The following is a 23,725-nucleotide window of genomic DNA, read 5'->3' as shown; positions in this document are numbered from 1 at the left end:
ACCATTGGTCACTCTATAACCGGACATATATTTACTGCTCTATACTTTAGAGTGTGCTTCATTTTTGGATAGATGATCCACTGACTATATATATATATATATATATAATATATATATATATATAGTGGAGGCACATGACCTAGTGGTTAGAGCAGTGGACTCGCAGGTTCGAATCTCAGACCGGGCGATGTGTGTGTTTATGAGTGAAACACCTAAAATCCATGTGGCTTTGGCAGAAGGTAATGGCAAACTTCTGCTGACTCTTTTGCCACGACTTTCTCTCAATCTTTCCTCCTGCATCTTGCAGCTCACCTGCGGCAGACTGGTGTCCCATCTTGGTGGGGAACCTATACACCAAGGAAACCGGGAAACTGGCCCTATGAGCCAGGTATGGCTCAACAAGGAACAAACATATATATATATATATATAAAATTAATAAAATATATATACTACTTAGAAGAAAATTGTCATGATATTTGGCTGTGGGTTTAAAGTGAAAGACTGGAGGCAACAAAGTTTTATAGTTCAAACCTTGCTACTGTACCTAGAGAACTGTTACTGATAGAGCCAGTAAGATACTACTAGATGTTTGTATCTTGTGACTCATGCACAAGTTTCTTTCGACAATATATATGATTTGAACTCAGAACATAAAGATAGACAACGTGCTAGTAAGCATTTTGTTCAGCTTGTTAACAGTCCTAGCAGCTTGTCGTCTTATACCATGTACAAATAATGGTCTCATATTTTGGCACTTGGTCAGCAATTTCAGGAGAGCAGTTAAGTTGATTATATCAACCCCAGTGCTCAGCTAGTACTTAGTTTATCAACTCCCACAAGGAGAAAACACAATGTCGACTTCAACAGAATTTGAACTCAGAACATAAAAATGAACAATAATTCTGCTAAGCATTTTGTCCAGCATGCCAGTGGTTCTATCAGCCTGTCACCTGTAAAGCATGTACGAATAATATGAACAAAATAAGTTGGATTATAAAATGAAGTGGAAGGTGGAAGATGAAGAAGAGGAAGAAGGAGAAAGCAGAAGTAACAATTACAATAACAAAATAACAATAAAGGAAAACATACCATAAGGTTTTGTTATATTTGGACAGACTCCAGGGAAATGGTTGCTGAAGAGAAGCAAATGTGTAGAATAAACCATAGGACATTTCCACAGAAAACATCAAACAGCGAATGTAGGTCATGATCAACAGGGCTATACCTGCTCCTGAAAAATAATATAAATACAATAATGAATAGCAGCAACAACAATAATCATCATCATCATCTTCATTTAATGTCCAATAAGGATGATGATAATAATGATGATGATGATAATAGCAACAACAACGAAGATAATGATGATGATGATAAATGCCCTGATGCAGTACCAGGCAGTGGCTCTCGTGGCTTCTGATCTTAACTGATTGGAAGTGTTATCATGTACATTGTTTTGTCTTGGTATAAATAGATGGGCTACAGCAAATATTCTGCTCAATACCACAGATTTGCTTGTCAGTTGATTGACCTTAACCAGTTGAGCATATCCCTTAGTGGCTGACAATATTTGCATCTCTGATCATGAGCAGAATTAGTTGGGGAGCATCATAGCCATGTGTTGAGAGGAATTCTTTGGGGTTTGAATAATTCACCTTTGAAAACATGGGTGTTTCATTCAAAATCCTTAAACAACCCTTATTCAGGGACCTTATGAGCAGGATGAGCTACTCAACCTGAAGAAAATTCTAACTGGGCCCCACCTGCAAGGTCATGCACTGTTTATCTTGATATGAAGTCACCATGTCGTGCACACATGGTTGTGATGCATGTGCCTAGTGTACCTTTATCAGATGGGTAGTCATGATGGGTATACTGGGCTTCGTATATTTTACCCCAGTGTCACTTTGATGGCATGCACTGCTCTCTCACTCAATAATAATAATAAAAATAAGGCATCGTCGAAAATAGACATGCAAAGATCCTCTGGGATTTTATGATTCTGTGCGACCATGAGATAGAGAATAGGAAACTGGATATAATCTTAATTGAGAAAGAAAACAAACTATGCTGAATCATAGATATAGCATGCCCAGCTGACAACAAGATATGCGATAAAGAAGAAAGAAAAGTTGAGAGATATGACAAGTTAGCTTGGGAAGTTAAGCAGTTGTGTTCGATGAAAAAAGGTAGCAGTAGTACCAATAATTGTCGGAGCCCTAGGAACAGTGAGCAAAAATCTTGAGAAGTACATGGAACAAATAAGGGCTGCAATAAGGGTGGAGCACTTGCAGGAAATAGCACTGCTTGGAACCACTCGAATACTCCGGAAGGTGCTCAAAAAATAAGAGGTGTTACCTTAGTTCACTGGTAGTGAACAGCTGACACCGTAGTACATCTCCAGCACTAGAAGCTGGGCAAAGGCAATAATAATAATAATAATAATAATAATAATGCCTAGGCTGTGGCTCTTGTGACTTCTGATCTTAACTGATTGGAAGTATTATTATGTACATTGTTTTGTCTTGGTATAAAAGATGGGCTACAACAAATATTCTGCTCAATACCACAGATTTGCTTGTCAGTTGTTTGACCTTAACCAGTTGAGCATGTCCCTTAGTGGCTGACGATATGTGCATCTCTGATCACAAGCAGAAGTAGTGGGGGAGCATCATAGCCATGTGTTGAGAGGGCTTCTTTGGGGTTTGAATAATTCACCTCTGGAAACATGGGTGGTTCTTTCAACATCCTTAAACAACCCTTATTCAGGGACCTTTTGAGCGGGATGGGCTACTCAACCTGAAGAAAATTCTAACTGGGCTCCACCTGCAAGGTCATGTGCTGTTTATCTTGATATGATATCACCATGTCGCGCACATATGGTTGTGATGCATGTGCCTAGTGTACCCTTATCAGATGGGTAGTCATGATGGGTATACTGGGCTTCATATATTTTACCCTGGTGTCACTTTGATGGCATGCACTGCTCTCTCACTCAATAATAATAATAATAATAATAATAATGATGATGATGATGATGATGATGATTTCAAATTTTGGTACAGGGTCAGCAAATCTGGGGTTAGGGGATAAGTTAATTACATCACCTAAAGTGCTCAACTGGTATTTATTTCATCCACACTAGAAAGATGAAAGGTAATGTCTAATATTGGGGCATATAAGACCTTGACAGGAAAAAAAATTTAGGCATTAGTACACATGGGAATCCAACTCATGTCTATTATTTTCGCAATAAGTATACTGCCAATTATGCCAACATACCTATCCATTTTTACCGTTAAATTTAGAAACTGTAATATTATTAAGGCAAATGTGTAAACATGGGTGTAATCTGCATAAGTTAAGAAATGATGAGAAGTGTAAATTTTGAAAATATGGTTATAAGTTGTGTGTGTCTGTGTGTGTGTGTGTGTGTGTGTGTGTGTGTATGCATGTGGCCTAAAGTCCTGGTAGGGTGTAAAGTTAGGGTTGACAGCCCAAATACTGGGCTGTCGACACTGTTGGATTCCAGACCAAAGCTGGAATGCTCCTCCTCCTCCTCTTCCTCCTCCTCCTCCTTCTTCTTCTTCTTCTTCTTTTTGATTCCCCCACCACTACATAGTCTCTATCCTACTTACTCATCTCTTAACCACACTTATATTTATTTATTTTGTGCTTTTTTTTCTTTTTTTTTTGTTTCTTCCAAATATAAGCCAAAAACCAAAGCCTGGAAGAAGCACAATGTGAGAGCACACCTTTGATGCTGAATCTTTGCATAGAGCTGATACAGAAACAATTATAACAAATCATTAAAGATGTGTTACAAAATTTTCTTTGTCTTCTTATGTGCATACACATGTATGTGTGTATGAGTATGTGTGTGAGTGTGTATGTACATATGTATGTATGTAGGTATGTATGTATGTATGTATGTGTGTGTATGTATGTATGTATGTATGTATGTGTAAGACAGTCCTCCACAGTTTCTGCCAACCAAATCCACTCATAAGGCATCCATTGGCCTGGGGCTATAGATGAAGACACTTGCCCAAGGTATCATATACAGGTACTGAACCTGAAACCACGCAGTTGCAAAGTAAGCTTCTTAACCACCCACCATGTCTGTTCCTATATATTGGAACATCACTAAGTAGTAGTAGTAGTAGTAGTAGTAGTAGTAGTAGTAGTAGTAGTAGTAGTAGTAGTAGTAATAATAATAATAATAATAATAGCAATGATTATTGTGAGATAATAAAGATAACAGCATTAATACTTCTTTGATGGCATGTGTTGCTCTCTCACTCATGTGCCTGATGTACCCTTATCAGACAGGTAGTCACAATGGGTAAACTGGGCTTCGTATATTTTACCCCAGTTTCACTTTGATGGCATGCACTGCTCTCTCACTCAATTATAATAATAATAGTACATGGAGCCTTCCACTAATAAGACAAGAAAAATGTTGACAGTACACACAGCCTTCCACCCTAAGAGTGACACTGATAGTCTGTGCTTGTCCAGAAGAAAAGTTGGGAGAGGTTTGATCAGTTGCCAGACTGTATCGAAGCAGAGGAAAACAGCTTAGGGTAGAATATAAAAATGCCATGGAGCCATTTTTGAAACATTCGAAGAAGGCCAGCATCATCAAAACTGAGAATTGTGTAATGAAGGAAAAATTTAAAGAAGAAATGAACAGAAAAAAAGAAACAGCATGGAAGGAGAAATAAAATGTATGGACAGTTTGCAAGAAATGTGAATGCCAAAACAGATACAGAGGACCGGTGGCTATGGATGAGGAGGAGTGACCTGAAGATAGAGACAGAAACATTCATATGCGCAGCTCAAGAACAAGCATTAAGGACCAACTATGTAAAGTGCAGAATAGATAACACTACTAACAGCAACAAATGCAGAATGTGTGGTGAGACAGGTGAAACAGTATGGCATTCATTAGTGAATGCCCGAAATTGGCACAACGCAAATACAAAAGATGCCATGGCAATGCCATTGGGAGCTCTGTGGAAACCACGGCCTACAAAGAGCAAAAACGTGGTATGAGCAAACCCCAGAAGGAGTCACCGAGAATGTGGATGCAATGATTAAATGCAATCACCTGACCAGACATCAGGAACCAGACATTGTTGTGGTGAATAAAAAAGAAAAACATATGCATGATAATCAACAGAGCATACCTGGTGACAACAGGATCAATGTGAAAGAAGAAGAAAAACAAACAACTATGATGATTTGGCATGGGAAATACGAAGGTAGTGATTAATGAGGAGAGTAGATGTGATACCTATTTCTTTATTACCCACAAGGGGCTAAACACAGAGGGGACAAACAAGGACAGACATAGGTATTAAGTCGATTACATCGACCCCAGTGCGTAACTGGTACTTAATTTATCGACCCCGAAAGGATAAAAGGCAAAGTCAACCTCGGCGGAATTTGAACTCACAACGTAACGCAGACGAAATACCACTAAGCATTTCGCCCGGCGTGCTAACGTTTCTGCCAGCTCGCCGCCTTCAAAATAGTAGATGTGATACCAATCACAATTGGTGCACTTGGAAGTACCAGCACTCTGAAAAAAATTAGTGCATGTGTGAAAGTAGAACACCTACAAAAATCAGCATTGCTTGGAACTGCAAGAATTCTTTGCAGAGTTCTTGAAGCATGGCCAATAAACAAGTGTCACCTTAGTCTGTTAGCTGTGGACAGCTGACACTTTCCATCATACCCAGCAAAATAAGCGGTGAGTTTTCATCAAATAATAATAATAATAATAATAATAATAATATAATAATAATAATAATAACAGTGTCATGTACATATGGCCGTGTTATGCGCATATGGTTCGGTTGCCTGTGCCTGGTGTACCCTTATCAGACAGGGGAGTCATGATGGATATATTGGGCTTCGTGTATTTGTACTCCAGCACCTCTTTGGTGGCATGTGCTGCTCTCTTGCTCAATAATAGTGATGATGATAATGATAATAATAATAAGAACAACAACAACAACAACAAAAATTACCACAGTCATCATCAACAAAATTATCATCACCATTTTTGTACTCTGTGCTTGCAATTCATCATTATCTTGTCTGTGTGCAGGCTTTTGGGGAATGACCGGAGGTTCACTTTCCTTCTGACTTTTAGTTGTATCTAGAAAGCTATTCAGTGCACTATGTATTAAAATACATTTCAGACTTTCCTTATCATAGTAGAGATAAGAAATGTATCTTACTTCTTTAAGAGAAGGAATAAAAATTAAGCGAAAATAAGCAGCCATTGAAGAACTAATTAAATAGCAGCGCAGCACCAAATGAAATATTAATTTTTAGTCAACAAGAATGAGGAAGAATAATGTATTTGTATTGAGATATATATATATATATATATATATATAGGCGCAGGAGTGGCTGTTTAGTAAGTAGCTTGCTAACCAACCACATGGTTCCGGGTTCAGTCCCACTGTGTGGCATCTTGGGCAAATGTCTTCTGCTATAGCCCCGGGCTGACCAATGCCTTGTGAGTGGATTTGGTAGACGGAAACTGAAAGAAGCCTGTCGTATATATGTATATATATATAAGTGTGTGTATATGTTTGTGTGTCTGTGTTTGTCCCCCTAGCATTGCTTGACAACCGATGCTGGTGTGTTTACGTCCCCGTCACTTAGCGGTTCGGCAAAAGAGACCGATAGAATAAGTACTGGGCTTACAAAGAATAAGTCCCGGGGTCGATTTGCTCAACTAAAGGCGGTGCTCCAGCATGGCCGCAGTCAAATGACTGAAACAAGTAAAAGAGTAAAAGAGAAAAGAGTATATATATATATATATATATATACCGGAGTAAACACATAAATGTGAAACAAGGAGGAAAAAAGAGTACTCAGTGGTAGAGTAATATGCTTTATTTAAAGCAGCAGAAAATTCAACAAAACCTGTTACTCTGAGTTTCTCGTTGAATTTTCTGCTGCTTTAAATAAAGTATATATATATATATATATATATATTTATTGGAAACAGTTCACAAACAGTGGAACTTTGAATAAATTAAGAGCCAGGGAATTTATTTATACTTTCACAAAATATTGATAATTTTTAAAAAATATATAACATTTGGAGAGATAATAAACATGATAAAATTTGATTTAGATGATGTAAAATCTTTACTTGATATTTTTAGCAATACATTTCTTAGAAACCTATATATCTATCCACCTATCTGTTCACATAAAATACTATCTATCTATCTATCTATCTATCTATCTATCTGTCTGTCTGTCTGTCTGTCTGTCTGTCTGTCTGTCTACCTATCTGTCTGTCTAGCTATCTTTCCGTCTATCTATCTATTTATCTATCTGCCTGTCTGTCTATCTATCTTTTTGTCTGTCTGTCTGTCTGCCTGCCTGTCTAGATAGACAGACAGACAGACAGATAGATAGATAGATAGATAGATAGATAGATAGATAGATAGATAGATAGATAGATAGATAGTCTTGTATGTGAACGGATAGGTGGATAGATATATAGGTTTCTAAGAACTGTATTGCTAATGATACATCATCTAAATCAAATTTTATCATGTTTATTATCTCTCCAAATGTTATATATTTTAAAAAAATTATCAATATTTGTGAAACTATAAATAAATTTCCTGGCTCTTAATTTATTCAAAGTTCCACTGTTTGTAAACTGTTTCCAATATCTGTCTGTCTGTCTGTAGGCAAGTTTTGTCTTGCGAATGTTTCAAAAAAAGATGGGTGAATGTAGCAAGGACGGCAAGTATGAATGACGAGGCCACCTTGAGCATAATCCAATGAACCCAGAATTTAAAACAGAGGGTTACTTACTTGCAAATAAATGTGTTAACATGTGATATTATTGACCGAGGTTATCGTGGTCTTTTCCATAGGCTTTTCTTTTCACGGATAAACCTTATCTGCTTCCCCCTTTACACTTTACATCATGACATTTCTGTGATACACGATCCCTATTGATCGTTTTTTTTCTTTTTCTTTTTAAGATCCCTTTTGATCGAAAACCTACTCCCCTTTTATTTTTTTTTCTCCCCCAAAATAAAAGCTCTACTTTGTAATCTGTCCCTTCTGTGTTCAGCCCTGTGTGGCTAATAAAGAAATGTATCTATCTATTCGTGTACAAGGCCAACTAGCCAGCCAACCAACCAGCCAGCTAGCAAGCTATCCAACCAGCCAGCCAGCCAACCAGCCAGCAAGCCATGCATGTACCAGCCTATCTATCTATCCAACAGCCTATCAATATTTGTGATCATTAAGGTGGCAAACTGGCAGAATAGTTAGCACATTGGGAAAACTGCTTAGCAGCATTTTGTCCATCTCATGGTTCTGAGTTCAATTTCATCTGAGGTCAACTTTCCCTTTTGTCCTTACGGTTCAATAAAACAAAATACCAGTTGAACACTAATGGGTGGGTGGAGTTGGGGGGGGGTGTCAATGTAATTGACTTATCTCCTCCACCTGAAATTGCTGCTTTGTGCCAAAAATTTGAGACTAATATTTGTTATCATCATCATCATCATCATCATCATCATCATTTTAATATCTACTTTTCTATGTTTGCGTGTGGAGGACGGAGTTTTGCTGAGGCAGACTTTCTATGGCCAGATGCCCTTCCTGTTGCCAACTCTCACCTGTTTCCATGCAAGGTGATATTTTCCTTTGGCCAAGGCAGCGAGCTGGCAGAAACGTTAGCACGCCAGGTGAAATGCTTAGCGGTATTTCGTCTGTCTTTACGTTCTGAGTTCAAATTCCGCCGAGGTCGACTTTGCTTTTCATCCTTTCAGAGTTGATAAATTAAGTACCAGTTGCATGCTGGGGTCGATCTAATCATCTGGCCTCTCTCCCCCAAAATTTTCGGCCTTGTGCCTAGAGTAGAAAAGAGTATTTTCCCATGGCCAGAATATAGAAATGAATGAAACTGCTTTGTATATCAGTAGACTCATTTACAACTATCACACTGTGTCAAGACAAGGAGACACAAACATCCATATATATATATATATATACTAGCAGTATTGCCCAGCATTGCTTGGGTTTGTTTTGACCCTTTAGAATTGGATCTTTGAAAATTAAAAATTTTGCATTATGTATTCTCTTTAAGTGAACATTTTTCTTGTTGAAATACACCGAAAAATGGCGACACAGCAGTCAAAAAATAGTAACAAATAGGGATTTTCATAGAAAAAAAGCACCTTTTTGATGTAAATAATTTTTGGTGTTAACATGGTCTGATTTGAATTTTTTCTTCTACGGAAAGTAGAGTAAGCCTTCTTCTATCATACTCTCAATTTTGGTCAACTTGCGCCGCAGGGTCTCGGAGGAGATAGTGTTAGTTGAAGGCTACCAAACCTGCCATACACAGACAACTTCAGCTTTATATATAGAGAGATACTCTCTCTTTACTCTTTTACTTGTTTCAGTCATTTGACTGCAGCCATGCTGGAGCACCGCCTTTAGTCAATCAACTCAACCCTGGCACTTATTCTTTGTAAGCCAGTACTTATTCTATCGGTCTCTTTTGCCGAACCACTAAGTTACGGGGACGTAAACACACCAGCATCGGTTGTCAAGCAATGCTAGGGGGACAAACACAGACACACAACACACACACACACAACACACACACACACATATATATATATATATATACATATATACGACAGGCTTCTTTCAGTTTCCGTCTACCAAATCCACTCACAAGGCATTGGTCGGCCCGGGGCTATGGCAGAAGACACTTGCCCAAGATGCCACGCAGTGGTACTGAACCCGCAACCATGTGGCTGGTTAGCAAGCTACTTACCACACAGCCACTCCTGCGCCTATATATCTTAAATGGAACAATGCATAGAAAATAACACAAGATGCATAACATAGAATATCTATAGTTATTTAAATGTGTATACTTTGATTTATTTTCCCATGATGTTCCATTTGAGCTTTCTCTCTTTCTCCCATCTCTCAACTGAAAAGTTATGTTTGACAAAGTTTCAACATAGCTGTCAATTTGTAAAAAAAAATACTCATTTACTTCTGTTTATGAATTCAATTGTTTATTCATTCACTGACATTTTGCTTTTATGGATTAATAAATTCATATGTGTATAAGTTTTGTAAGTATGTGCATTTAGATGTACTGTCAAGAGCAAAAATAATATTCAATAAATATTGTAGAATATATTTATTCACTTGAAGCTGAGGTTTTAAGCTGTTGTTACTCCAATTTTCTTATTGAGGAATGTGACAGAAATGAGCAACTTGGGATTCTGCTCACTTTTAATCACATTCCTAATGGAAAAATTGGAGTAATGACAGATTACACACACACACACACACACACACACACCACACACACACACACACACACACACACACACACACACACACACACACACACACACACACACACACACACACATCTCTCTATATATAGATATATGTAGGTATGTATATGCATATGAATGTGTGTATCTATCTATCTATCTATCTATCTATCTATCTATCTATCTCTCTCTCTCTCTCTCTCTCCTCTCTCTCTCTCTCTATATATATATATATATATATATATATATATATATATATACACATTCACACACATACATACCTACATATATCTATATATACAGAGATGAGTGTGTGTGTGTGTAATTTGTCATTACACCAATTTATATATATATATGTGTGTGTATGTATATATATATATGTATATATATATATGTGTATGTATGTATATATCTGTATATATATATATATTATATATATATATATATATAATATATATATATTATATGTATGTATGTATGTATGTATGTATGTATGTATGTATGTATTCATATGCATACATATGTTGATGATATAAGAATTTAGAAACTTCAACAACATAAATTCTTTTTAGAAACGGTGAATCTTGAAGCAAATAAAGCTATAAATATGAGCATGTAAATATTGGGTTGAAAACCCTTTGGATAGAAAAGGTAGAAGACAACTCAAACGAAATGTGTGTGTGTGTGTGTGTGTGTTATTGATGGATGAACAGTTCAATCTTAATCAAAAATGTTCCAACACTGACAGCCTTAGGTTTTGTATAACTTGGACCATACAGTCCAACGGGCCCTTATGTTTTGAAGGTGGCAGAGTATATGAAAGAGATTTGGCAGCCATTTCTGCAAGTTGAACAACTGTACAGAAGCTGTCTCAATAATTCGAAAGTGCCCATAACATATGTAGTAAGATTTTATTGACTGGAAATGTTTTATACAAAAATTGGTCATGTAACTACATCATCATCATCATCATCATCATCATCATCATAATCATTTAACATCCGTTTTTCATGCTAGCATGGAGTGGATGGTTCAACCGGGGTCTGGGAAGCCAGGAGGCTGTGCCAAGCCCCAGTCTGATCTGGCAGTGTTTCTACAGCTGGATGCCCTTCCTAACGCCAACCACTCTGTGAGTGTACTGAGTGCTTTTTATGTGCCACCGGCACAGGAGCCAGGGGAGGCTGGCAAATGGCCACAATCAGTTGGTGCTTTTTATGTGTCACCGACGTGGATGCCACGTTTGGCTGGTGCTTTTTACGTGCCACCAGCATGGGTATCATAACTATAATTTGAAAAAAAATATAAACCATATATGATATTTACTGCATGTAATATGAACAAGCAGTTTCAATTGTTGGTTGTAGTCATATTAATTCAGTAACATGGTTTTAACCTTTGACATTCAGATTATTTAGTCAAACATAATGCTTATTTATTGCATTTGGTTTGAATTTACTATACATTACCTTGTAGCTTCAAGATTTCAATGATGTTGGTTGTATATTTTTAGAATGCCATTGTATGGTAGGTGTGAAAGGCTGAATCTGACTGGTTTGAACATAAGACATGCAGAATATATAAGCCTAATGTGGTCAATTTAAATGCTCAATGGTTAAATAACTGAAAATTCCATGATTTGATGAATGTCTTGATGTAATTTTTTTCCCTTATAAATCAAAGACTTTATATATTTGTGTAGCAAATTTTTCTTTATTTTTTTTTTTTAAATTTCAGAGTTAAAACAGAATAATAAAAGACAGTTGGAAAAGGACAGAAAAAACAAGCAAACATCACAGAAGTAGACAACTGGAATTTCTTACCTTTGAAAAGGGGCATAATTGACCCTATAATGCCAACAGTTCCAGACCGAAAGAGTGACCCTAGTTTGAGCTGGACGTAGCAGACAGGAACACATATTAGCACTGCCAAACTGTAGAAGGCCACCAAAAATAAACCTGTAAACAAACAAAAACATATATAAATATATAAACGAATTGATCCTATGTATGAAATGTACTTTTAAAAGGAAATGAAGTACTTTGGTGAAAACTGGGTCTTCAGTTTTGCTTATGACACTCTTTCAGTCAATGTGAGGAAGATTTTGAAAGGAAGGGTTATTTACCACTTCATCCAGTTAGAAAGGTGGGAAGAGTGATTTAAATGAATTGTCTGGACTAGAATTAAAGCTGTAATATAATCATAGCTTTCTGGGAACTTATTCTCGCTTTGGAGCAGAGTAGAGAATTTCATTAACAAAGCTCAATTTTTCTGAAAGTTATGAGGAAACAAAGTCAGGGGGAAGTGGGGACCCACTTGTGTAGGCATGCCCTTATTTGTTACATGATACAAGTTGTAAGGAAGGTGTATGGTCGATTACCATTAATTACTATACATGACTGGCGAATATTTGATTGACCCCCCAAACGGTGGTGTAGGTAGTGTGTGTCACTCGTGGAAGCCCTTGAGTTTGCTGTGCCCCCTCTGTGGCCCACCACAGCCTACACGGATTTTTACAGTAGATCCAGAAGATCCAGTCCCCCCACTAAAGGTGTTGCCTAAGGTGGACCCTCGCCCCAAAGCGCAACCTTCGCTCCAAAGTGCAACCCTCACCCCAAAGCACAACTCTCACCCCAAAGCGCAACCATCACCCCAAAGCGCAACCTTCACCCCAAAGCGCAACCTTCACCCCAAAGCACAATCCTCACCCCTAAACGCAACCATATGCTATTGGCCTTAAACCCTGTGCTACTGGCCCCAAAACAATGGAAGATAACGTTAGCTGCAAATGGATAAGAACTCGAAACAAGGTGCATTGAAAGGAAATTATGTAAGACATTTTGATGAGTGTACTACCGTTTCCGCAACACTTATGCCTTCATCATACATTAATGCAATAAATGTGGAAGTTTGGCTGAGTCGGTAGAGCAGTACTTAGTTATGGTCCTTTGCATTCCGGGTTCAAATCCTCCAGCAGTCAACATTACCTTTTATGTTCTGAGTCAATAAAATGAAGTGCCGGTCACGTCTGTTTCCTTCCCTCTAATCTCTGTTATTCAACAGCGAAGATTCAGTTGTTTAACCGACTGCATTATCTTCCCCTGAATTAATATGTCAGTGGCTGAGTATTCCACGGACACGTATACTCCTTAACGTAATTCACACGTGGAATCAGCATGATACAGCATGCGTGTGTGTGACAAAGCTGTACATTTTAAATACAGTTACGATACCCACAACAGGCTTTTGTGCCTTTTCCGTCAATTTAATTTCACACACAGCATATGACTCAACTCAATGATATAGAAAATTCCATTTACTATAAGACACCTCGCAATGGAATCGAACCCTTTTTTCTTCACAAATGTAAATAAACCCAATCTGTTTCTTAAATGAGAGACATATTCATACGGCACAAAATGTTTTTAACTCAATAGACGTCAGTGATTGGTTGAAATTGCAGAAATTGAAGAAAAAAGCAACAAATATCTTACAAACTATAGAATTTTCTCAATAAAGCCAAGAGAAAAAGATGTTTTATAAACACATTCTACCAGTATACGAAGTTTAAAATTTTTTAGTTACGTGGAAATTATTTTTAAAAACTGCCATTCAAACCGAAAAGACCCGCAATGTATTCTTACAAGTCTCTTTCTTTAATCCTAATATAGCAGGGTGTGATTTAAGAGTGTTTTAACTGCTATTTCCAGCAGATCAAACGACTATGCAGATGTTCCCTCGTTGATTTGCCATACTAATGTTGATATCAGACCTAATATCAAAGTATATGAAGTATAGAATATTAAGATCTTGTTTCAAGATTGCGATAAGAGATTACACAGAAGATTAGTAATAATTAGTGAAATAAATTACAGCTTAGCATTGATTAGAGACAGCTGTGTAAATAGATGCAAGGTTGGATTTCTTCATTTTTCTTTATTTTAATAACTAAGTGAAATGGAAGGGCGACGTCAAAACTGTTGAACAAGAGAATATATAAATTTAAAAAAAAAAAACCAAAATGAATGGAAATCATTGAAAGAAAAGAAAGAAGTCGCTCTTAGAGGCAAAATGTAACACTTTCCAAAGAAAACAAAATTAAGTGCAGGTTTCTACACTTAATTATGGTAAGCTGAACTTAACTTTTAATCAATTGAAATTATACCCGTAATGAGAAGAATAGCATTTTGCGTTAATGAAAATTCCTCTCAAAAAGGTAAAGGGGGAGAATTCCGAAATTTCGATTTATCAAATATTAAATGGAGATATCTGTCTGCTTAACCCGTTGCCTGTCCAAATCAGTTTTATAAGTTTGTCCTAAATGTCCGTTCTGGTTTTCAATCATTTTGTTAGTCCTTGTTCTATATATCCTGAGTAATATACAGTTTTCCTCTCATAAGTCCCAAATTATTCTGGTGGTTTAAAAGAATGGGTATGTGCATTTATAAGATGTATGGACGAATGGGAAATATGTTCTGGTTATCATATATGATACACAGAACAAACAAAAGATTAAGCAACATGAGTATCCAGAATATGTCAAGACAGGAATATGAATTATGTAAAAAATTACTACTACTACTACTACTACTACTAATAATAATAATAATAATAATAATAATAATAATAATAATAATAACAACAACAACAATAAATACCCTGATGCAGTACCAGGCAGTGGCTCTCGTGGCTTCTGATCTTAACTGATTGAAAGTGCTATCATGTACATTGCTTTGTCTTGGTATGAAAGATGGGCTACAGCAAATATTCTGCTCAATACCACAGTTTTGCTTGTCAGTTGTTTGACCTTAACCAGTTGAGCATGTCCCTTAGTGGCTGACGATATGTGCATCTCTGATCATGAGCAGAAGTGGTCGGGGAGCATCATAGTCATGTGTTGAAAGGAATTCTTTGCGGTTTGGATAATTCACCTTTGGAAACATGAGTGGTTCGTTCAACATCCTTAAACGACCCTTATTCAGGGACCTTTTGAGCGGCATGGGCTACTCAACCTGAAGAAAATTCTAACTGGGCCCCACCTGCAAGGTCATGTGCTGTTCATCTTGATATGAGATCACCATGTCGCGCACATATTGTTGTGATGCATGTGCTTAGTGTAGCCTTATCAGACGGGTAGTCATGATGGGTATACTGGGCTTCGTATATTTTACCCCAGTGTTACTTTGATGGCATTACACTGCTCTCTCACTCAATAATAATAATAATAATAATAATAATAATAACAATAATAATGATAAAATAATAATAATAATAATAATAATAATAATAATACTAATACTAATAATAATAATAATAATAATAATAGAATACAGACAATATATTCAATAGATAGAATGATTGAGTTGTAAATGTGTCTAAAAGCATCAAGTTGGTGTATGAAAATATTTTAACGTAGAAATTTTGTCAGATACTAAATACCATATCAAGAGTCGAGTCAAGTAGATTGAGTTCACGGGAGTTTGTTGTATTGACTCGGGGAAGATGAAAGTCTCTGTGAAGTTCAAAGCGATTCGGATTAGGAGAGTAAAGGTATGTATTGATATACAGCAAAACATTCAATCAGATGGTTTATTGATTCTGCTATTTGTCGTCCGTTGATGAAGGCTAGTATTAAAAATAATGCTTTCCAACTAAATATAACTGCATTACAAAGTTTATACATACATGGAAACATGCATGCGTGAACATGTATATGCTAGCGTAGCTAGAGTGTGTGCCGCCCGATGTGGCCCTTCCATGTGCCACTCCTGGACTCCACAAAAAAAAAAAACACATATTGCCTACAGCAGACCCAAAAGTGCCACCTTTTAAAAGTGCCACCCGGGGTGGACTGCCCCTACCGCCACCATCTAGCTACGCTAGTGTATGCATACATCATTTACAGAAAGAGCACTATATCCAAGACTATACATTTTTTTCTACTCTAGGCTTAAGGCCTGATATTTTGGGGGAGAGGGCCAGTCGATTAGATCGACCCCCAGTACACATCTGGTACTTAATTTATCGACCCCGAAAGGATGAAAGGCAAAGTCGACCTCGGCGAACTTTGAGGGGACAAACAAGGACAGGCAAACGGATTAAGTCGATTATATCGACCCCAGTGCTAAACTGGTACTTTATTTAATCGACCCCGAAAGGATGAAAGGCAAAGTCGACCTCGGCGGAATTTGAACGTAACGGCAGACGAAATACCGCCCAGCATTTCGCCCGGCGTGCTAACGTTTCTGCCAGCTCACCATACACTCACACACATGTATATACCTACTCTATAACTGATATTAAATGTGCTTCTATTTCTGACTGATATAGAATTCACTCACACACACTCACACACACACAACAACACACACACACACACACACACACACAAACCCATTGACCACACTGACAATGATTCTCTTATATATATATATATATATACTCGTGCGTGAGTGTATATGTAGCAGAGATACATATAATAATATGTGAGTCGACCTGCACAGCAGATGATGTAGCTCTGCAACATATATACACAAAAATATGTACGTATATGTGTATGCATGAACACGCGCGCGTGTGTTTGTGTGTGCGTGCGCGCACGCACAATTGTACACATGTGTATGCGTGGTATTGACAATGGCTTTGTTTCTGTTAAAGGAATGCTAGTCATTATCTATTTTCTCCTCACGTGTAACACCGTATAATTTGAAGATGACAGCTGATGTGTGTGTTGAATTTGTTTACCACAATATCCGTTCGGCGATGCGATCTTATTCGATCCGTCAGAAACAAAGTCAATATCTAAATATACACGAACAACGACAGAGATTGGTTCTTATATTTTCATTTTCTCTCATATGCATTCCTTGCATGTTGTATACGTGCAGTTACCAGCAATTCTGAAATATGCCTGTTTACATGCATTGTAAACATGCATTTGATATTCACTTCTAGATTTATTAACAATATAGATAGATAGATAGATAGATAGATAGATAGATAGATATGTTTCTTTATTAGCCACATAGGGCTGCACACAGACAGGACAAAATTACAAGGTAGAGCTTTTCTTTTGGGGGTAAAAGAAGGGGGGTTTGGTTTTCAATCAAAAGGGATCGTAAATGGAAAAAAAGAGGACAAAAAAAGGGGGGATAAAATAAAAAAAAATAAAAAAAGATAGATAGATAGATATATAGACAGATAGATAGACAGACAGACAGACAGATAGATAGATAGATAGATAGATAGATAGATAGACAGACAGACAGACAGACAGACAGATAGATAGATAGATAGATAGATAGATAGATAGATAGATAGATAGATAGATAGATAGATAGATAGATAGATAGATAGATAGATAGATATGTTTCTTTATTAGCCACACAGGGCTGAACACAGACGGGACAAATTACAATTACAAATTTAACACCTTTATTTCTTCTTACGTAGAGCCTGTCAACATCATTATTTCTGTGGAAGTTCCCAGTTGTTGTCAGGATTTTGTGGGTTTTGATATCTATGGAGTGGATTCCCTCTAAAGACCTGTAGCGTACTCTCGAGTGAAATTCCCCTCTCCCCTTTATATTATGTACGTGCTTTCGAACGTAGCAGGTAACAGCTAGCCTTTGGCCGCTATTCTGATTGGTTGGTATTGGCGCTGCAAATTGGCGCAACAGAGTAAGAGACAAATTGCGCCAATGACATCCAATCAGAGTAGTGGACACAACGGGGTCCAAATGGCAGCCAAAGGCTAGATGTTACCTGCTACGTTAGAAAGCACGTATATATAATAAAGGGGAGAGGGAAATTTCACTCGAGAGTACGCTAAAGACCAATCAAGTCTCCCAAATGTTGGGAACAGCACTGGTATCGCAAATGCATTGTGGAGTATTGTTTTGTATGTATGTATGTATGTATGTATGTATGTATGTATGTATGTATGTATGTATGTATGTATGTATGTATGATGTATATCTGTATGAATGTGTGTATATATGTATAGGAGTGGCTGTGTGGTAAGTAGCTTGCTTACGAACCACATGGTTCCGGGTTCAATTCCACTGCGTGACATCTTGGGCAAGTGTCTTCTGCTATAGCCCCGGGCCGACCAATGCCTTGTGAGTGGATTTGGTAGACGGAAACTGAAAGAAGCCTGTCGTATATATGTATATATACATATATGTATGTGTGTGTGTTTGTGTGTCTGTGTTTGTTCCCCTAGCATTGCTTGACAACCGATGCTGGTGTGTTTACGTCCCCGTCACTTAGCGGTTCGGCAAAAAGAGACCGATAGAATAAGTACTGGGCTTACAAAAAGAATAAGTCCGGGGTTCGAGTTGCTCGACTAAAGGCGGTGCTCCAGCATGGCCGCAGTCAAATGACTGAAACAAGTAAAAGAGAGTAAAAGAGTATATGTCTATCTATCTATCTATCTGTCTATCTATCTATCTATCTATCTATCTATCTATCTATATGTGTGTGTGTGTGTGTGTGAGTATATAGACGATCAGAAAATGGAAGAAAAACAACAAATAGAAGTGTATCTTTGGTGCTAAAAAGCCGTTATTTAATTAGTTAAGCAAAGTGAAGGTAAGAGTGAGTTTACAACTGTTACTGTGTACCATATTGAGGTAAATATGCATTCACCTCGTTGCAAATGGCATGTGTGTGTGTGTATATATATAAATGACGAACTTTGGTGGTAATTGAATACTGGTTGTTCATCTGAGTGGATATGTATATTTCCGGAGATGTTCGCTTTATTGTCCATGCTAAATTCGGCCGTTAGTGGGGCGTCCGTCATATATATTCCAGCGATTTTGTCCGGGTGTATCTCCGTTTTACTTCTTGGTTGATTTTATATTGTTGCTTACACTTAATCCATGCGAATTTTTGTTGAAGTATTTATCCCACCCGGATAAACGATCGGAACTTCAATTACCACCAAAATTCGCCATTTACAGAAAGGTAACTATAATATGTTCCCCCTCTGATATATATATAGTGTGGGTTACGAGTTGCACAATCATTTAAAATATAAATAGTGCTGCAACTTTTGGCCCACCCTATATATCCATATGTTGTGTGTGTGTGTGTTTGTGTATGTATATATATATACGCGTGTGTTTGCTTGTTCGTATGTATGTGTGTGCGTATGTGTATATATATATATATGTATATATGTGTATATATACATATATATTTATTTATTGTTTTCAAACAGATTTTCTACGCCAGTGACTGTGGTTACTGTGAAAATCTATATATATCCAGCCTGTAGAGGGAGTCCCCAACGAAGAGCGGTGCTTACCATACGTTGACAAGAGGCAATAACCTCGAAACCGGTCCGTGTTAGTATCCGTATCTTCGGGGAGGCTGATCTCCCTTTGCTGGCTGGCAAGGACACCGCGATGGTGTCATCTCTTCTGGTGACGTCGATGTTCGCCTGGGGCTAAATGCATCAGTAAACACCCTCACCACCCCGCCCTGACCCTAGCCACATTCAGATGGCTGATCCCTCTTATGTTATATATATATATATATATATCACAATCAAGGAACGCCATAATAGGCCATTCACCCACTAGAAATAACAGCCAAAAAGCTTCAACCAACGCAAATAACATTATTCGTAAATCAGGAGAAAATTAAAAAAACTTTACCCTGAAATTCCTTATACGATGCACCGTTTCTTGTACTGTTTAATGGTAAACTAACGTGATTAATTAATCAAGCCAATCTACATAGGCCCTTAGATTCATCAGTAAGGAATAGCCAAATCGGAACAGATATTTTTCACGAGGCATTCACGATCCATGCCTCGCCAATATCTGACCTAAAATTTTCAATCGTCGCACTCGCGCCAAATTTATCGGCAGCAAATAAATATAAGCCGCCGATTCCATTACGGAACCAACCAGAAATTCATAATTAATCAATATAGGGAGGCAAAAAAATTTTGTAGAATTCTTTGCCCCCGCGCGTGCCTAGTGGGAAAAAATAAATAGTCAAAAACCATTTTTAAGTTCCATATCACAATCAAGGAACGGCCATAATGGCCATTCACCCACTAGAACAACAGCCAAAAAGCTTCAACGCAAAATAACATTAATTCCGTAAATCAGAGAAAATTAAAAAACATTTACCCTGAATTCCTTATACGATGCACCGTTTCTCTACTGTTTAATGGTAAACTAACGTGATAAATTAAATCAAGCCAATCTACCATAGCCCTTATATTCATCAGTAAGGAATAGCCAAATCGAACAGATATTTTTCACGAGGCATTCACGTCCATCCTCGCCAATATCCTGACCTAAAATTTTCAAATCGTCGCACTCGCGCCAAATTTATCGGCAGCAAATAAATTAAGCCGCCGATTCCATTACGGGACCCCCAGAAAATTCATAATTAATCAATATAGGGAGGCAAAAAAATTTTGTAGAATTCTTTTGCCCCAGCGGCCTAGTGGGAAAAATTAAATAAATAGTCATAAACCATTTTTAAGTTCAATATCACAATCAAGGAACGGCCATAATAGGCCATTCACCCACTAGAAATAACAGCCAAAAAAGCTTCAACCGCAAAATAACTATGGTAGATTGGCTTGATTTATTTAATCACGTTAGTTTACCATTAAACAGTAGAAGAAACTGTGCATCGTATAAGGAATTTCAGTGGTAAATGTTTTTTAATTTTCTCTGATTTACGGAATTAATGTTAATTTGGGTGTTGAAGCTTTTTTTGCTGTTATTTCTAGTGGGTGAATGGCTATTATGGCCGTTCTTGATTGTGATATTGAACTTAAAAATGGTTGATGACTATTTAATTTTTTCCACTAGGCCGCTGGGGGCAAAAGAATTCTACAAAATTTTTTTGCCTCCCTATATTGGATTAATATGAATTTTCTGGTTGTTCCGTAATGGAATCGGCGGCTTATATTTATTTGCTGCCGATAAATTTGCGCGAGTGCGACGATTTGAAATTTTAGGTCAGATATTGGCGAGGCATGGACGTGATGCCTCGTGAAAATATCTGTTCCGATTTGGCTATTCCTTACTGATGAATCTAAGGGCCTATGGTAGATTGGCTTGATTAATTTAATCACGTTAGTTTACCATTAAACAGTAGAAGAAACGGTGCATCGTATAAGGAATTTCAGGTAAATGTTTTTAATTTCTCCTGATTTACGGAATTATGTTTTTTGCGGTGAAGCTTTTGGCTGTTATCTAGTGGGTGAATGGCCTATTATGGCCGTTCCTTGATTGTGATATTGAACTTAAAAATGGTTTATGACTATTTAATTTTTTCCACTAGGCCCTCCCTGGGGGAAAAGAATTCTACAAAATTTTTTTGCCTCCCTATATTGATTAAATATTATATATATATATATTTGGAATCATATATTCTTGGTAATGTTATGGCATATAACTGGTTGGAATCGGAATATGTTTATGGTCTTAAATTAAAAAAATAAAAAATCATTAAAATGTTCAGTTTTGTGACTTACTTTTTCAATCAGCTTTTACAAAAGAGCCAGTAGTAACTGCCAAGCGCTACACGGCTTCTGATTAGCCGCCATTTTGAACGAACCAAGACCAAAGGATGATTCAAACGAAAAGAACAAAAATAGTTTTGGACCTGTTCGAAGCTACACCAATGGTAACACTACTAAATATAAATATACTCACGAACACGCAAACACATACATTGACAGGACTGTCGGAGCACCATACTAAATGATTTTCAGTATTTAGCTGACTTTTAATCATGCTGGAATAGAATGTATCTTTCTTTGCTTCGGTATCGATATATTATATATATTCAATACCAGTTATGTAGAGGAATGATTACACAGTAAGGCTCCGCATAAATCATACATATATTGGTGGTAAATACTTTATCTTAAAGTATGCTGAAATCATGTAAATAAGAGAGCCCCAACTCTTCGCTTGATCTGCTCGTAATAATAGCCATGTTTCTCTCAAATCGCTTTCTAAAATCTTAGGAAAAGAAAGTGGCACGTTGGCCTATCTTATATAATCAAAGCTGGTTAAAAAAAAAAACGAGATCATTATAGTTGGGATGTTTTGACGATACGCTCACTCAACTACAGGTGACCTTGTGTTAAACGACAACAACAACAACTCGAATAATTTAGTACAACCGCGCAGAAGTTTAATTAACTCCACAATCATTTTTTATTTTCTTTCTTGATAGACTTTCGCCTGAAATGTAAACTAAATATTCTATGAATTAATTTATTAATCTGCCTTAGGGTTAAGTGACATCGGCATGTATCAGTCCACTTGATCTTATCACCCGACAGATGGGTATTTAAAAGTACACAACAGAATTAATAGCAGCGGTTGAAAATGATAGAATGCAAATAATGAGATAGGTTGATTGCTTCACTTCCCAGGTAATTTCCGATTTTCTCATTTCGTAATGAATTAATTCCAAGCTTACGAAGGCACGTAGTTGGGATATTCGACATAATCATAATGCCGTGGGTTAAATTTCTGGTCCGGCTGAAGCTCCGTGTCCTTAAGCATTTTATGTTGCGCCAAATAACTCAGCTGAAGTACTGAGTATGTGAACACGCTTAGAAAATCAAACAGCGGTTCAGCTCCCATAACATTCGGAAACATTTTTTCGAAGCGTTTGTTAGTTGTAAAAACATTGTATGTTTCAAAAAGTCCATGTATGTATGTATGTATGTATGTATGTATGTATGTATGTATGTATGTATGTATGTATGTATGTATGTATGTATGTATGCGTGCATGCATGCATGCATGTACACTGAAGAGGGAGCTAACATGAGTATACGCAACTGGTACTTAATTTATCGACCTCGAAAGGATGAAAGGCAAAGTCGACCTCGGCAGAATTTGAACACAGAACATAAAGACAGATGAAATACCGCTAAGCATTTCGCCCCTCGTTAGCACGCCGGGCAAAATGCTTAGCGGTATTTCGCCAGTCTTTACGTTCTGAGTTCAAATTCCGCCGAGGTCGACTTTGCCTTTCATCCTTTCGGGGCTGATAAATTAAGTACCAATTGCGCACTGGGGTCGATATAATCGACTTAATTCGTTTGTCTGTCCTTATTTGTCCCCTCTTGTGGGTAGTAAAGAAATTGGTATTTCGCCAGTCTTTATGTTCTGAGTTCAAATTCCGCCGAGGTCGACTTTGCCTTTCATCCTTTCGGGGTCGATAAATTAAGTACCAGTCGCGTATACTCAAAGAAACAAAAACATGAGTATATATATATATATTGAGAACTCTCAAAAGCCGAGAGTTCCGTGTATGGCACTAATGAAATTACATTCATCAACCATACCCTTTTTTCATG

The 23,725-nt window shown here is 37.3% G+C and overlaps 1 protein-coding gene across 1 annotated transcript in view; it reads right to left on the bottom strand.

The window, feature by feature from the left end:
• Nucleotides 1-23,018, bottom strand: part of LOC115232526 (sodium- and chloride-dependent GABA transporter 1-like) — a 56,942-nt gene extending 33,924 nt beyond the window's left edge. The window contains exons 1-4 of the mRNA XM_029802447.2: nucleotides 22,837-23,018; nucleotides 14,121-14,137; nucleotides 12,189-12,323; nucleotides 1,091-1,232 (exon numbers count right to left, since the gene is read on the bottom strand). Of these exons, the coding sequence (XP_029658307.2) occupies nucleotides 1,091-1,232; nucleotides 12,189-12,323; nucleotides 14,121-14,137; nucleotides 22,837-23,018 (476 nt within the window). The remainder of the gene's footprint in view (nucleotides 1-1,090; nucleotides 1,233-12,188; nucleotides 12,324-14,120; nucleotides 14,138-22,836) is intronic.
• Between the last annotated feature and the right edge of the window lie 707 nt (nucleotides 23,019-23,725).

Source organism: Octopus sinensis, linkage group LG2 (assembly GCF_006345805.1).
Source record: "Octopus sinensis linkage group LG2, ASM634580v1, whole genome shotgun sequence".
NCBI lineage: Eukaryota > Metazoa > Mollusca > Cephalopoda > Octopoda > Octopodidae > Octopus > Octopus sinensis.
This window is presented reverse-complemented; position numbering and strand designations above follow the sequence as displayed.